Source organism: Perca fluviatilis, chromosome 12 (genome assembly GCF_010015445.1).
Source record: "Perca fluviatilis chromosome 12, GENO_Pfluv_1.0, whole genome shotgun sequence".
NCBI classification, from domain to species: domain Eukaryota; kingdom Metazoa; phylum Chordata; class Actinopteri; order Perciformes; family Percidae; genus Perca; species Perca fluviatilis.
The window spans coordinates 23,922,390-23,935,679 of NC_053123.1; the positions used below are offsets into that span (position 1 = coordinate 23,922,390).

At 40.7% G+C, this 13,290-nt stretch overlaps 2 protein-coding genes across 2 annotated transcripts in view; one reads left to right on the forward strand and one right to left on the reverse strand.

Moving 5' to 3' along the window:
• The window catches only part of ppp2r3b (protein phosphatase 2, regulatory subunit B'', beta), a 24,274-nt gene extending 17,254 nt beyond the window's left edge, over positions 1 to 7,020 (forward strand). Inside the window, exons 9-14 of the mRNA XM_039818309.1 lie at positions 712 to 868; positions 1,469 to 1,517; positions 1,738 to 1,970; positions 3,663 to 3,781; positions 3,885 to 3,991; positions 5,911 to 7,020. Coding sequence (XP_039674243.1) covers positions 712 to 868; positions 1,469 to 1,517; positions 1,738 to 1,970; positions 3,663 to 3,781; positions 3,885 to 3,991; positions 5,911 to 6,049 — 804 coding nt within the window. The 3' untranslated portion in view covers positions 6,050 to 7,020. The remainder of the gene's footprint in view (positions 1 to 711; positions 869 to 1,468; positions 1,518 to 1,737; positions 1,971 to 3,662; positions 3,782 to 3,884; positions 3,992 to 5,910) is intronic.
• si:ch211-269e2.1 (cohesin subunit SA-2) overlaps positions 6,144 to 13,290 on the reverse strand; it is a 23,159-nt gene continuing 16,012 nt past the window's right edge. Inside the window, exons 26-33 of the mRNA XM_039818310.1 lie at positions 12,479 to 12,615; positions 11,644 to 11,745; positions 11,404 to 11,555; positions 10,805 to 10,933; positions 9,932 to 10,122; positions 9,745 to 9,820; positions 8,475 to 8,593; positions 6,144 to 6,241 (exon numbers count right to left, since the gene is read on the reverse strand). Coding sequence (XP_039674244.1) covers positions 6,144 to 6,241; positions 8,475 to 8,593; positions 9,745 to 9,820; positions 9,932 to 10,122; positions 10,805 to 10,933; positions 11,404 to 11,555; positions 11,644 to 11,745; positions 12,479 to 12,615 — 1,004 coding nt within the window. The remainder of the gene's footprint in view (positions 6,242 to 8,474; positions 8,594 to 9,744; positions 9,821 to 9,931; positions 10,123 to 10,804; positions 10,934 to 11,403; positions 11,556 to 11,643; positions 11,746 to 12,478; positions 12,616 to 13,290) is intronic.

Genomic DNA, 13,290 nt, shown 5'->3' on the forward strand with positions numbered 1-13,290 from the left:
GTACCAAAATCTATTTTCCTGTTCTAATGTTGTATGTTGGTCCTTTAAACATCTAAAACTAGTTAACTATTTTAAATACAGCAGACTTTTAAAGTCATTAAACTGTCCTAAAATGTCTTTAATACAAACATTTATCTTCAGTTGCACATTCACAGGTTTTCAGAATCAGAATCAGAAAAGCTTTATTGCCAAGTATGTTTACACACACAAGGGATGTGTTGTGGTACCGTAGGTGCAAGTCACATTAAAGCATTAAAGCAACATGCACAAACACACAGAGTTTAACCTCAATATTAATGCTAAATGCTGAACCTAATGTACTTACACTTGATATGTTTACACAAATCACTCCTTTTTCCCCCGAAAGAAACCCTGTGTTAATAGTGTAAGGTTTACTAAAGAAATATTCAATTTTATACCAACATAGGTCTCATTTTTATATCTGTGGCCATCATTTCTATCAGTTTGGTTATCCCTAAAGTAATAACAGAATTTTATTTCCTATTTTATTACTTTATTAGTATCATTTAAACCACTTAATTTTGAGGTAAAACTAAGAGTGAGGGCACCCATAATGTTGGTATAACTCCTTATTGCGCTGGAAAACTGCTTAGTACATAAAACGAGTATAGTAGGTCAAAAATGAACAAGGAAGTCTGTAAACTATAATGGACAGTTTGGCTAATTAAACCTTTTTTTCTTCTGTCCCAGAATTTGGCGTTGCTGGAGCAGGAGGAGGACGTGAACCAGCTGACAGAGTTTTTCTCCTATGAACATTTCTATGTAATCTACTGCAAGTTCTGGGAGTTGGACACTGACCATGACCTCTACATAGACCAGAAGGACCTGGCACAGCACAATGACCAAGGTGCACAAGCACACCTCACCTTTCTTCAACAAAAAACATGCAAGACTAGAAGCTTCAGAATTTGTTGTATTTGGATAAACTGTATATCTTATAATCACACACGCAGTTCAAATGACAAAGGACAAGTGCTGATACCTTGTCAGAACACAACTTTCCTTTAACCTTAGTAGGCTGAAACTACATATCAATAAAAAAAAAAAAGTCTTAAGTCTGCTGCTCACACATACTCCAGAAAAAGACTTGTCTTTGGCGCTTCCTCCCCGCACACTTTGCACCACATGTTCTTGGTTGATGGTCTGTGAGTGAGGCAGGGGAAATGAGACACAAGATCAATAAGGGAGCAGCATATATACTCTGCTCGAATGACGCCATGTCTGGGGCAATTTCTTCCAATATATGGTCAAAATGATGACCAGAGGATTTATAGCACTGTTAAGATAAAAAGGGCTTATTCTAGCCAGTCTGGATTTACAGTCTGTGAGAATGGATTACATGTGTTGTGAATAAGTTGTCCATTAACCGAGAGAGCTGTTGTATGAGAGAAAACTTTTTAGTTCCAACAGCCTGAATTATAAGGTATCTCTTTGCTGTATTTTCCAGCCATCTCCCATAAGATGATTGAGAGAATATTCTCAGGAACAGTAACAAGGTAAGTGAAGAATGTAATGGAGTTTAAGAATGCTTATCATACGTAGCGAGCAATTAATTGTTTTGAGAAAAAAGAGAAAAATTTTAAAGTTTTTTTTTTTTTTTTCAAAAAAAAAAAATTTTTTTTTTTTTCTTTTTTTGAGGAGGAAAGAAGTCGGGAAGCCTGCCACCAGGTATGTAGACTCACCGCCACGCTGATTGCATCTTCTGCTTCTTTAAATACTTTTTCTTTTCTCACATGCACCTCTGCTCGCTGCATTCTCTGTACCTGTGTCCAGTATAGAGTACTGGTTCCGCTGTATGGACCTGGATGGGGATGGGGTGCTCAGCATGTACGAGCTGGAGTACTTCTACGAGGATCAGTGCCAAAAGCTGGAGACCATGGCTATTGAGCCCCTTCCCTTTGAGGACTGCCTCTGCCAAATGCTTGACCTTGTGAAGCCTGAGGTCGAAGGTCAGAGCCCTTTTACATTTACACACACTCAGAAGTTCACACACACCAGGAAGTCTAACGGTTTCCATTTTTTTGAGGAAAAAAATGATCGCCGGTGCAGCACAGATGTCTTCTTTAGTTTTTTTTTTATTAAATAAGGTGCATAACAGGTTTCCATTTTTTCTAACAGTGAATGTCGCAGGCGCACGTACACATTTTCAGGCCGGCTCATTGATCGTTAGCTGAGGGAACAGTTATAGATTAGAGACTGACTGACTGATCTGATCCCTCCCGACAGGGATTATTTTTGGGGGCTTTTTCCCTTTTATTTGATAGTGACATTGGATAGACAGGAAAGGTGGGAGAGAGATGGGGGACGACACGCATCAAAGGGCCACCGGTCGGACTCAAACCCGGGCCGCTGCAAAGGATTCAGCCTACATGGGGCGCACGCTCTTACTGGGTGAGCTAGAGGTCGCCCCAACTTTTACAGGTTTAAGGGATTTAAAATGTCCCATTAAATGTTATATTCTTTCAGAGATCTCTGGTCTGCGGTACAGGCATATGAACTTGCTGTAGATAGAGATGTTACATTTGATGATAACATAGTATGTATATCAGATGAGTCTAGTGAAGTTTTCATAAACAACCCAGAGAATGTCTAAAATGCCACTTTATTTTCTCATCAACCAAATGTCTCTTTTCTCCTCTTTCAAAAGTAGAAACAATGACTTGAGTGCTACTAAGATATAAAAAATCACATCACTTCATTCCAGGCATCACATAGAACAAGTTATCTGTTGGGTTGAATGTTGATTTTATAATTTTGTGCATCACTTTAAGAGCACATTTATGTCTTATCGTATGGCAAATCAGACACCTTAAACATTGTATGAGCTAGTTCCATTTAATAGCTTAAACTGAAGATAATTGGGCTTTTGCTAACGGTACCCCCTAAGCCTTAAAAACAGCTGTATGAGAAGCTTAGGCTGGCAAAATCTGTAAGATGTTTAAAATCAGCTCAGTTTATCCACATTTGACACAGTTTCGGAAATAGTGATCATTTTTGGGGGATTTGCTTAATGACACTTTCTGTCTAACAGCAACAGAATTTCTTTCCTGTTCCAGTTCAGTATTTGTTTTATATTTATATTAATGTGATCACTTTTAAGATATTTTTTTTTTATTAGATAGGACAGCTGAAGACAGTAAAGGGGAAGGGGGGGGGAGATGACATGCAGAAATTTGGGGGATTTGCAGTCAATCATTTAAGATCATTGATCCAGTAAAAAAAAAAAATCAAAACATTTGCTTGTTTTTAATCTGTAAATGTGCTGCTTTTCTTTCTTCATATCTTTTATTAATAGAATGTCTTTGGTTTTTAACCAAAACTATTTGAGAACTTGACCGTGGACTCGGATAACGCGTTACTAGATGAGTCAGTTAATTGACCTAGTTTGAGATATTGTGGCCCAGCCATAGCCGTAGTTTGATTAGTAGACAAAATATTACCTCCATAACTCCTGACACACTAGGCTGTCTGTGCTGAAAACTCAACATTTACTGAGTCAGCTAAGTCTCAGGCCAATTTTGAAATCTAGATTGGATGGCAAAGTCTGGTTGAAAACCTTGTAGTAAGACCTCCTTAAATAATTTAATCATAATTTAATAATCATCTATCACTTTCTAAAGTGCCTATTTAATCCTGTCCAGGTAAAATAACTCTGAGGGACCTTAAAAGGTGCAAGTTGTCCCACATCTTCTTCGACACCTTCTTCAACATCGAGAAGTACCTGGACCACGAGCAGCGAGACCCATTCTCGGTGATAAAGGTAAGGTTAAACTCCGATAGGATATCACCAGATGTGAGATGGCATCATGATTTGTTTTCCTGTCCGAGGTCAAGCGGATCACGTTACTTGTCGTGTTTTTAAGGAGATGGAGCCAGACGGTCAGGAGGTCTCGGACTGGGAGAAATATGCTGCAGAGGAATACGACATCCTCGTGGCTGAGGAGGCCGCCAACGATCAGTGCAATGGCGTGTAAGTCTGACTTTAATCTTTGGTCTGTTGGATGTAGCTGCAGTTACAATCTATCAAACTGCTAAAACTATCATTTTGGCCTTAAGCAAAAATCCTTCACTTTGACTCTTACTTTACTATTCATTATATTTCTTACCACCTAAAATTGCACTTAAATTTAAAGACCATTACAAGACTTTCTTAAAAGAGAGCTTGATGACAGCAGTAATTACACATGCAGCAAAGGGCCGCATGTCGGAATCAAACCTGCGGCCGCTTGCGGCAAGGACTGAGCCTCTGTACATTGGGCGCAAGCTCAACCAGGTGAGCTACCGAGGCCCCCCAGTGTGATCGCTTTAAAAGGTTATTGTTGTTAAAAGGAGATTGTTGCTTGCTTTAATGTGTCCTATACTTCAGTTACAGCTAAGAACTTTTTACCCCTAAATTGGCTCTAAACAGCATTCCTCAGTCATTTTTAGGTGTTTGATTAATACGGGCTCTGATTGTTAGTTAATGTAATTACAAATATGTATCATGCTTATGAGTGCTGTTTCCAACATTGTGTGGTTATCAAATGTGGAAACATAAATTGACAATTTTTGTGGCGGACTTTTCGACACGTCATGGCAGGAAAAGCCCAGTTGTAATTGATCACCTTTTTAAGGAGAGTATTGTGCGGTCAGACAGTGATGGTTTAGTAGAGTTTATGTATTCTGTCCAGCAGCAGAGCCCCTCTGAGAGTGAGCCAGTGATAGATGAGGCTGTTGACAGGTATGTTGTGTGGCGGTTTTAGGAACACCACCGACTTCTAAAGACAGGCTTCTAACCAGAGCAGGTAAGACACTCAGGGTACCAGCAGGGACTTAAGTATTCTCCTTCTCCTTCTCTGGGTGAGTCTAGTTCCAAACCCACTCCTAGCATCTACCCTCACCCCACCAATGTGAGCATACTGTTGACAGCAGATAGTTGTTTTGTCAGACAGCACAGTGTCATGTGTATGTGGCCATGTCTTAGAGCTGGGAGTCTGTTTTTGAACCAGACAGTTTCTGTTTTTATCCTTCTTCCTTTTAAGAAAAAAGAAGAAAAAAAAAAGGTCTACACCTGCACCATCTCTGTCCATGCCTTTACGTGTTGCTCCTTTGTCCTCTCCAGTTGAAAACCCCCTGTCTGTTTTTTGGCAACTACACTTATTGACTTTCTTGTCAAGAGTCAGAAGAAAAGATCAGCACCACTCTCATACCTGTATGATAAAAATCAAAGCTACCGCCAGCAGCCAGTTAGCTTAGCATAAAGTCTGGAAATGGGAAAACAGCTAGCCTGGCTCAGTCCGAAGGCAACAAAAACTGCCTATCAGCACCTCTTAAGCTCACTAATTAACACATTATGTATTGTTTGTTTAATCCGTACAAAAACCAAAGTGTAAACACGACAAGTTGTGGACTATTTCTTGGCCGGGTACAGTAACATCCTAGCCTGGATGCCAGCCGAACTTAGCCCCGCCCACAAAATTCGAGGTTGGGAATTCTGACTAGAATCTGAGTAGGACCACGTCCGGCTAGTAACATCTTGGAGTCTTGTTTTTACAGGGAGGTTGCCAAGCAACAAGCTGAGGCATGTTTTTACATTTAGGTTTTTGTTACAACTGAACAAACAAGATATATTACGTGTTAACCAGCGAGCTTTAAAGGTGCTAGTACAGTAGGTGCATTGTGTTACCTTTTGAACAGAGTCAGGCTAGCTGTTTACCCCCGTTTCCAGTCTTTGTGCTAAGCTAAGCTAAGCTAAGCGAAGCGGCTTCTGGAGGTTTCATTGTTGTACTGGTTTTCTCTAACTCTCGGGGAAAAAAAGTGAATAAGTATATGTTCTGAATGTCAAACTATTTCTTTATCGTGGTTCTGAATGACCATATTACTGATATTTCCCTCCATGTGTCTGTTTAGGTATGATAATCCTTTGAGCCCTTTAGGGCAGCACATCTCCAGTGAGCTGGGTCTGACGAAGAGACACTTCTTTGAGATCCCCAGTCCACACTGCAACCTGGACCTGGATGAATATGAATATGAAGATGACTTTGAATGACCCCTCGATCATGTAGCGTTTTCTCACACGCCTGCTGAGCGCTGTGCGCTCCCACAAACCGAGCTTAACCAGCAGTGTTCGTCGATGAATCACATCAAGCCCGAGATTCCCAGGTTCCGGCCCGGTTCCCAGTAACAGGACACGCTTTAATAAACACAACGCGCTGTCCGAGCACTGGTGGGGTCAGGTGTGCTGGAGAAATGGACACAGCATCAGAAAGTGGTTCTTTAATACTTTACTATGCCAGCTGTTTTAATATTTTCACCTGTCACGCTTAAAGAAGTCACCACAGCTGACTTCATGATGTCACGAGCAGCACGTTCAGGCCTTTGCTCCATTTCCACATGGTTACACAGGAGCGGTTGTGTTTGTGCGCGTAATGCATTGTATTATTTATTTCTACTGAAGTACGGTACATCTCAGTACTGTGATCACATTCACATGAGCTAAATCATCATTCTTTACACACGGGAGCTCCCTGGATTATTGGACAAAAACTCTGTTGATTTGATTCAGGGTTTGAACTAATTATCATCTGAAGTCATTGGCTAATGTTACATTCCAGTGATCATAACGGAAAGTTTTCTACAGGACTGTAAATTCATTAATGGTTGTTAAATGAGAAGATACCGTAAATGCCAAACAAGACACCATTGAGCCTGCTGTACACACAGTTCACACTGCCACAAACACTGTATATTGTACAGGTCTGTACTCATTATGACGTAGATTGACTGTGTGTGAGATGGGGTTGTTATTAAATTATTAGAGATGGATTTATATATAACTGTACATATTTATTTGGTGCTTGCTGTGTTGTAAATGATTTGGGGAAAGTGTTTTAGACAAATTCTTTTTTCTATGTTATCAAGTACTTAATTGTATTGTACTTTGACAGAACAAAAGGAACCAATTTTAAAATGTTTTGCTTTTCTTTAAATGAATAAAGCCTTGGTTAATGTAAGAGTTAAGAATCCGTCTGTGCAGTTTAATTTGATTCATGTCAAAACTGTTTTTGATATGCTCACCGTTAGATTTTGCATCCTATAGATGTCTGTCAGCTTAATACCAAAGGAACACAATATTTACCCATTACCATACAGCTGCTGCTGCTGCTGCTGCACACAAACATAAATACAGATATTAAATGCAGTGAATTACTTGTAAAATGTCTTTATGGGTATTAAGTGAAACACAAAGGCATTTTTAGAAATGAACATGTTAAAAAAATATATTACAGCTTGGAAAAATGATGGCTTATTTATTAATTTAAATTGATTTACAGCAATACATGAGTAGTTTTTGGCAAACTTAAACTTAACAATTTCCTATAAGGAGCAATACTAAAGTGGCAGGCAGGACAATTAAGCAAAATTCTCAATGTACATACAAATCTTGGACCAGAGTGTAATCCAAATGTGAAATTTAAAGAGATCATTTAGTGTTACTTGTAACATTCAAGTATATTGTAGTGTACAGAGGGAAAAAGCTTTACACATACTGATTTACTTGGTGGTCTGTGAATAAAATATACTTGAGCTTAGACATTGTTTAAAGAGTAAGACCAGTGTTATTCTATATATTTCTCCCTTTTAACAAATCCCATGAAAAGACCCAAATCTCCATTGGTTTCTACTGAAAATGTTCAATCTTTAAAAACTGATCACAACTAAATAGTTTGTTTTGTTTTAAATCGGCTCAGTAATTTACTTAAACAGCTGGGAACTTTAGTTTTGTGTTACTCCGGAGTCTTATTTGGGAGTAAAAGGTTGGGCACTCTTTTTATCGGTGGATTAATACATAATTTGGTGCTCTAGTAAACTACAGTTCCCATGTTCTTTGTAACGTAGGATAACATCATTCAGTGCCGTGAGGTACGGGCACCCCCAGGGGTCTGTGAAAAGCTTTCAGATTCCATTCATTGAAATGATCACGATATATAAATTTGTATTACTTTTTGTCACTAAAAGCTTCATAGGTCAACAAATGTTTTGATTTGTAAATCTATAATAGTTTATAGATTACATTCTAATCTAACAAATATATAACTCAATCTGTATGTTATTATTATGATATTATTAATACATGGCTAATATCTTTCTAATACATTTCTCGTGTTCTTTCACATAACTAAGACATAGAAGTATAAAAAAAATAGGCAACGTCAAATTATTCCACGGGACATACATGACGGGGTACCAAAAGATTGAGAACAGCTGATTTAGTGCAACAGTGTGGATCTTTGATGTGTTTTTAACTTTTTGGGCAACAATTGAAGTTTATGGCACAGACGAATAAGATGTATCAGGCTTTAGCTGTAATAGTACGATAAATTCATGGGATTTGTTGACAATGAGAAAAAAAGCGTCAATAATCCAGTCAGAAGTACATCTACTATATCAACTTACCTAATTGTTAAGTGTACTGGTGTCATCATCCGCCTCGTTTCCGGCGCTGAGGACAGATCCCTCGATGTTCAGGCTCTTTGCAGGAGGTTCAGCCGGGACAGAAAAGGGATCCACGTCAGCCGTCCTTTCCTGATTGCTGAGGAGTTAGACGAGGTTACAGTCGTTAGCAGGACTTTAAATTGACACCCGCCAACCCACCAAATGCGGTTAAAAATTCACTTTGGCTGGTAACACTGTAAAAGTTAATAGCCAATTTGGCTAGTGATGAATCAAGCAAACAACACTGCGTCTGTTTAAAGTGCTCATATTATGCTCATTTTCAGGTTCATAAATTGTATTTAGAGGTTCTACCAGATTAGGTTTACATGGTGTCATTTTCAAAAAACACCATATTTTTATTGTACAGCACATTGCTGCAGCTCCTCTTTTCACCCTGTGTGTTGAGCTCTCTGTTTTAGCTACAGAGTGAGGCATCTCACTTCTGTTCCATCTTTGTTGGGAGTCGCACATGCGCAGTAGCTAGGTAAGCACTGCTAGCTTGTCAGTTGCAGAGTATGAGGGCGTGCCACGCTAGCAGCTAGGCGAGCATTATAACGTGTGTCACAAAGTGATGCACGATCATTACAGAAGTAAAGGCTGGACTACAATAGAGCTGTTTGGAGCAGTTTGTGAACAGTGTTTTCTGTTGGAGATGGTAAGTCCCTTTGGGGTGGACTTTGGACTTTTTCACTTTATAAACCTATAATATGCACAAAAAGGATATAGAACACAATAAAGGAAAGGGGAAAAAGCCAAAAAGCATAATACGAGCACTTTAAATAGGTAGGCTGTAAAAATAACAAGTCAGTGTTGACAGATTTGGTCTGTTTTCCGCCAAAAGATTAGGGCGGTTTTGTGTGTGTTTGGTTTGGAACCGTAATCTTTATCTGGCAACACTGCTTGTAGTGCTAATCCTACATTTCCCACAAACACTATGTGACGTGGGAAGACGTGTCATAGAACCGTTGGCTACGTGCCTAGCGTGTGTGCGGTATCGACTACGAGCTACGCTACAAACCAGAGGAGCTGAAATGAAATGAGGTAGTAAAGTTAGTTAGGAGAAAAACTAAAACACACGTGGCTAGTGGAAAGTCTGATTGGCTGGTAACTTTAAAAAAAAAACAACATCGACTAGCAATGTTGGCTGGTGATCAAAAAAGTGAGTTTAAAGCCCTGGTTATTAGTATGACCGAGGTGGAGAAGATTTGCTGTGTAACTGGTTTATGAAATGTAAAAAGAACCGTTCACCTTGGACTGAAGCTGGACCTGTGAACTTTACTAGCTTTGGAGTCGACAGGGCTGAACGCGCAGGGGGACTTGCTTCCTAAAAAAAAAACAAAAAAAATAATATGACAGAAAGATAAATACATGATGCAGCTGGTGACAATAAGGACATACAACTTCAGTGCTTGATTTCGATGTTCAGGTGTAGCACCTTCTAGTTTTTGTTTGGAGAAGGGAGAGCGGTTGGGCAGGTACAGCTTTCTGTCGGAGCTAACGTAGGACACGGCGTCTTCTCCTTCAGCCGCAGCCAACAGGGAAGCCCGGTAGTAGAGGAGTGGCTGCCAGCTCTCCTCCCTGAGGTCAATGATGTGCTCTGCGGTGTGCTTCTGCAGGTAGGAGAACCTGCACAGACGAGAACAAGACCTTCAGAAGGCCAAGCTGACGGCATCGCAAAGAAAACCTGTTAGAGATGCACCGATTACAACTTTCTAGGCCAGCCGATTCCGATTTCATTTTTTCTAACCAATGGATCACTATAAAATAGAACTATATAAATTACTCCTGGTGTGGGAAATTCACACACATCTAAAGTGCAATGTTAGAACCATTTCCTTCTTTTCACATCCAGTATCCAACAAAAAAAAAAAAATGTGATTTGGGTTTTTGGTGTCGTCCCTCCACGCCCTACTTTTTTCCTTGCAGGTGTGGCAAACTTGTTATCTTCTGCACACGCGCTGAAGAATTTCCAAACAGCTGACATGTTGCAGGTTAATTCCCGAGGTTCCCTACATGTGCGAGAATAGCGCGGACACGCGCTTCACACCGCGAGCGGGTACGCGCGACGCCACGGCGGAAAAGTTGAGAGAAAGGAAAAAGAGATTGTGCTGTCGCGTCCGTGTGTCCTTGAGAACTGTAACTCGTATAACTTATGTTGTCAGTTAATTGTAGCGTTGACCGGCATGAAATCGGCATATGTCAGACTGACCTGCCGGTCGTGGCCGAGCACGTGAAAACCGGCTAATTCCGGTCACCGGCCGGTCTATCGGTGCATCTCTACTACCTGTATGTTTCATGCAGCACTTACACTGTTTTCTTGTCCGGTTTGAGGAGTTTGCCGGAGAACTCACTGAGGATGGTCAGGTAGGAGAGGTACGGCGGCGTAGGTGTTTCTGGGGTCTGACTAAACTCTTGGAACACAAACTCTATGCCGTTCCTGCAGGTACACACACACACACACACACACACACACACACACACGTTTACACACACACACAAAAACGGATTCTGATTCTAAAAAAATAAATACAAAAAAAGATTCTGTGTTGTACTTACTATTGAGACTTAAAGCTACAGTGCGTAGTTTCTGTCCCTCCCCCATGAGGAATTCTAAGTAATGACAACAAAACTGTCGGCGCGTCCACATGATACAAGCCTTCCATGACCGCTACTTCCGTTACTGTAAATCATATTGTATTTGTATGATACCTTTGGACTAATTACTGTTCATGGGATCTCGTATTTTCCAGTTTTGTAGTCACTATCATTAATGTGTTGTGTTTAATCGACTGTTGTTTTTACAATCGCTTCCAATTCAAACCCAAAAAGAAAACGAAAAAAAACCCCAAAAAACTCCTGTCGTTGTTGATCTAGCAAAAGTCTTGCGAAACAAGAGCCCGTGCTGACCTGTGGATCATGACGACACACTCGCGAAACTTGACGAGGTCCCCGAAGGTGAGGGCGAACCGCCTGGCGAGCTCTTTGATGCAGGTGAAGGTCTGGACCCCTGGGTGAGCCCTACCGCCGCTCTCCTGCTCTCGCTTCAGACGGACAAACAGCTGAGGAAAGAGAAGAAAAACACATCAGCAGCTTTGCAGTGTGCAGCTGAGGCACATTTTTATTAGGATGTGTATGAAGCAACTATACCTGCTGCAAACAGAGCACCAGTGTCCGAGCACTCTCTATTCTATCCATCTGTCTGGTCCTGTACATCATCTCCTTGATGATGTCTCCGAAGTCGTTATAGTACTGGGGACAAATGGGGAAATCAAAATGGGACGCTCCAGTGAGATGTCTGTAGTATATGTACTAAAGAAAGTTGAGTAGAAATTTAGGAAAATACGCGAGAGCTGGATTAGATCGATACCACTCGGTCTGTCCGTCTAATATGAACCTACAGCCAGCAGCCGGTTAGCTTAGCTTAGCATAAGGACTGGAAACAAGCTAGCCTGGCTCTGTAACAAAATCTGCCTTCCAGCACCTCTAAAGCTCTCCAATTAACAGGCAGTTTGTTTAATCCCTTCAAAACTAGAGTGTAAAAAAGGACAAGTTGGGGTTTCATGGCGACATATTTCTTTGCTGGCAGAGAGATTTTGTTTTTGGGGGCATTTTTGTCCTTTATTTTGACAGGACAGATGAAGACATGAAAGGGGAGGGGGGGATGACATGCAGCAAAGGGCCGAAGTCGGAGTCGAACCCGGGCCCGCTGCGTCGAGGAGTAAACCTCTATATATGGGCGCCCGCTCTACCGACTGAGATATCTGAGGGGGGGGGAATTTGTTACTTTTAGACAGAGCCAGGCTAGCTGTTTCTTCCTGCTTCCAGGCTTTATTCTGAGCTAAGCTAACTGGCTTCTGGCTCGTAGCTTTATACTGCTTTTACTGTACAGACATAAGAGTGGTATCTATCTTCTCATCTAACTTTTGGCAGGGAAGCTGATAAACATAAGATCAAACTGGGCCTTTGAGGAATGAACCTTTACCTTCACATAGTACATGAAGACCTCAGCTGCCATGCTCATCTCCAGCACTCCATGCACTATCAGTTTGCAGAAGGCCGCCAGCAGATTTCTTCGTTTGTGAAGGTCCTCCAGCTTCTCCACTTCAGAGTTTTCACTGACTGAGGGAGCCGGGTGGAGTTGAAGCGTGTGGTTGGATGTGAAGTCGAGCGCGAATGAAGGGGAAGAGAGTGATTAATCATGAGAAATCATATAACAGAAAAGAAAAGAACAAAGCAGAGTGGTTTAGTTAGTTTGAGGACAATGGCTTTAGCAGGTGGAAATCAAAGATAACATAAGACTAGAGTTATGGTTGTGACACCATGTGGCTTCAATCTTTCACAAGGCTAATAAAATAGGCTCAGAGGTGAGCCAGAGTTAATGGAATTTTCTCACGGAAAGAGATTGCCCTGATTTTATGATTTAACTCAGTGCCTTTGCCCTCCGAGTGATCTGTGATCCAGCAGCTAATAGAAAACACTGTCTATACTATAAAAAAAAACTGTTACCAGGCAAATCCAATAAAACAATAGCTTTTTATTACATGTTCAAAAACCAATAATCCTGTATTGTATTTGGTTGAACATTTAAGAGATTCCCACCAGGACCGCTATTGACTTCTCTGGACTATTCCATATTTGGATGCAATATGTTTCTGAACGTAGAAGCTATTGTAAATATAATAAAAGTGTCTTAGTTACAGTCCGCCATGAATGGATTCATAAGTTTACCTGCAGGACTTCACAAAGAAAACCCTATGTATTTCCATCATGTCAATCTTGTTTTTCTCATTTTAG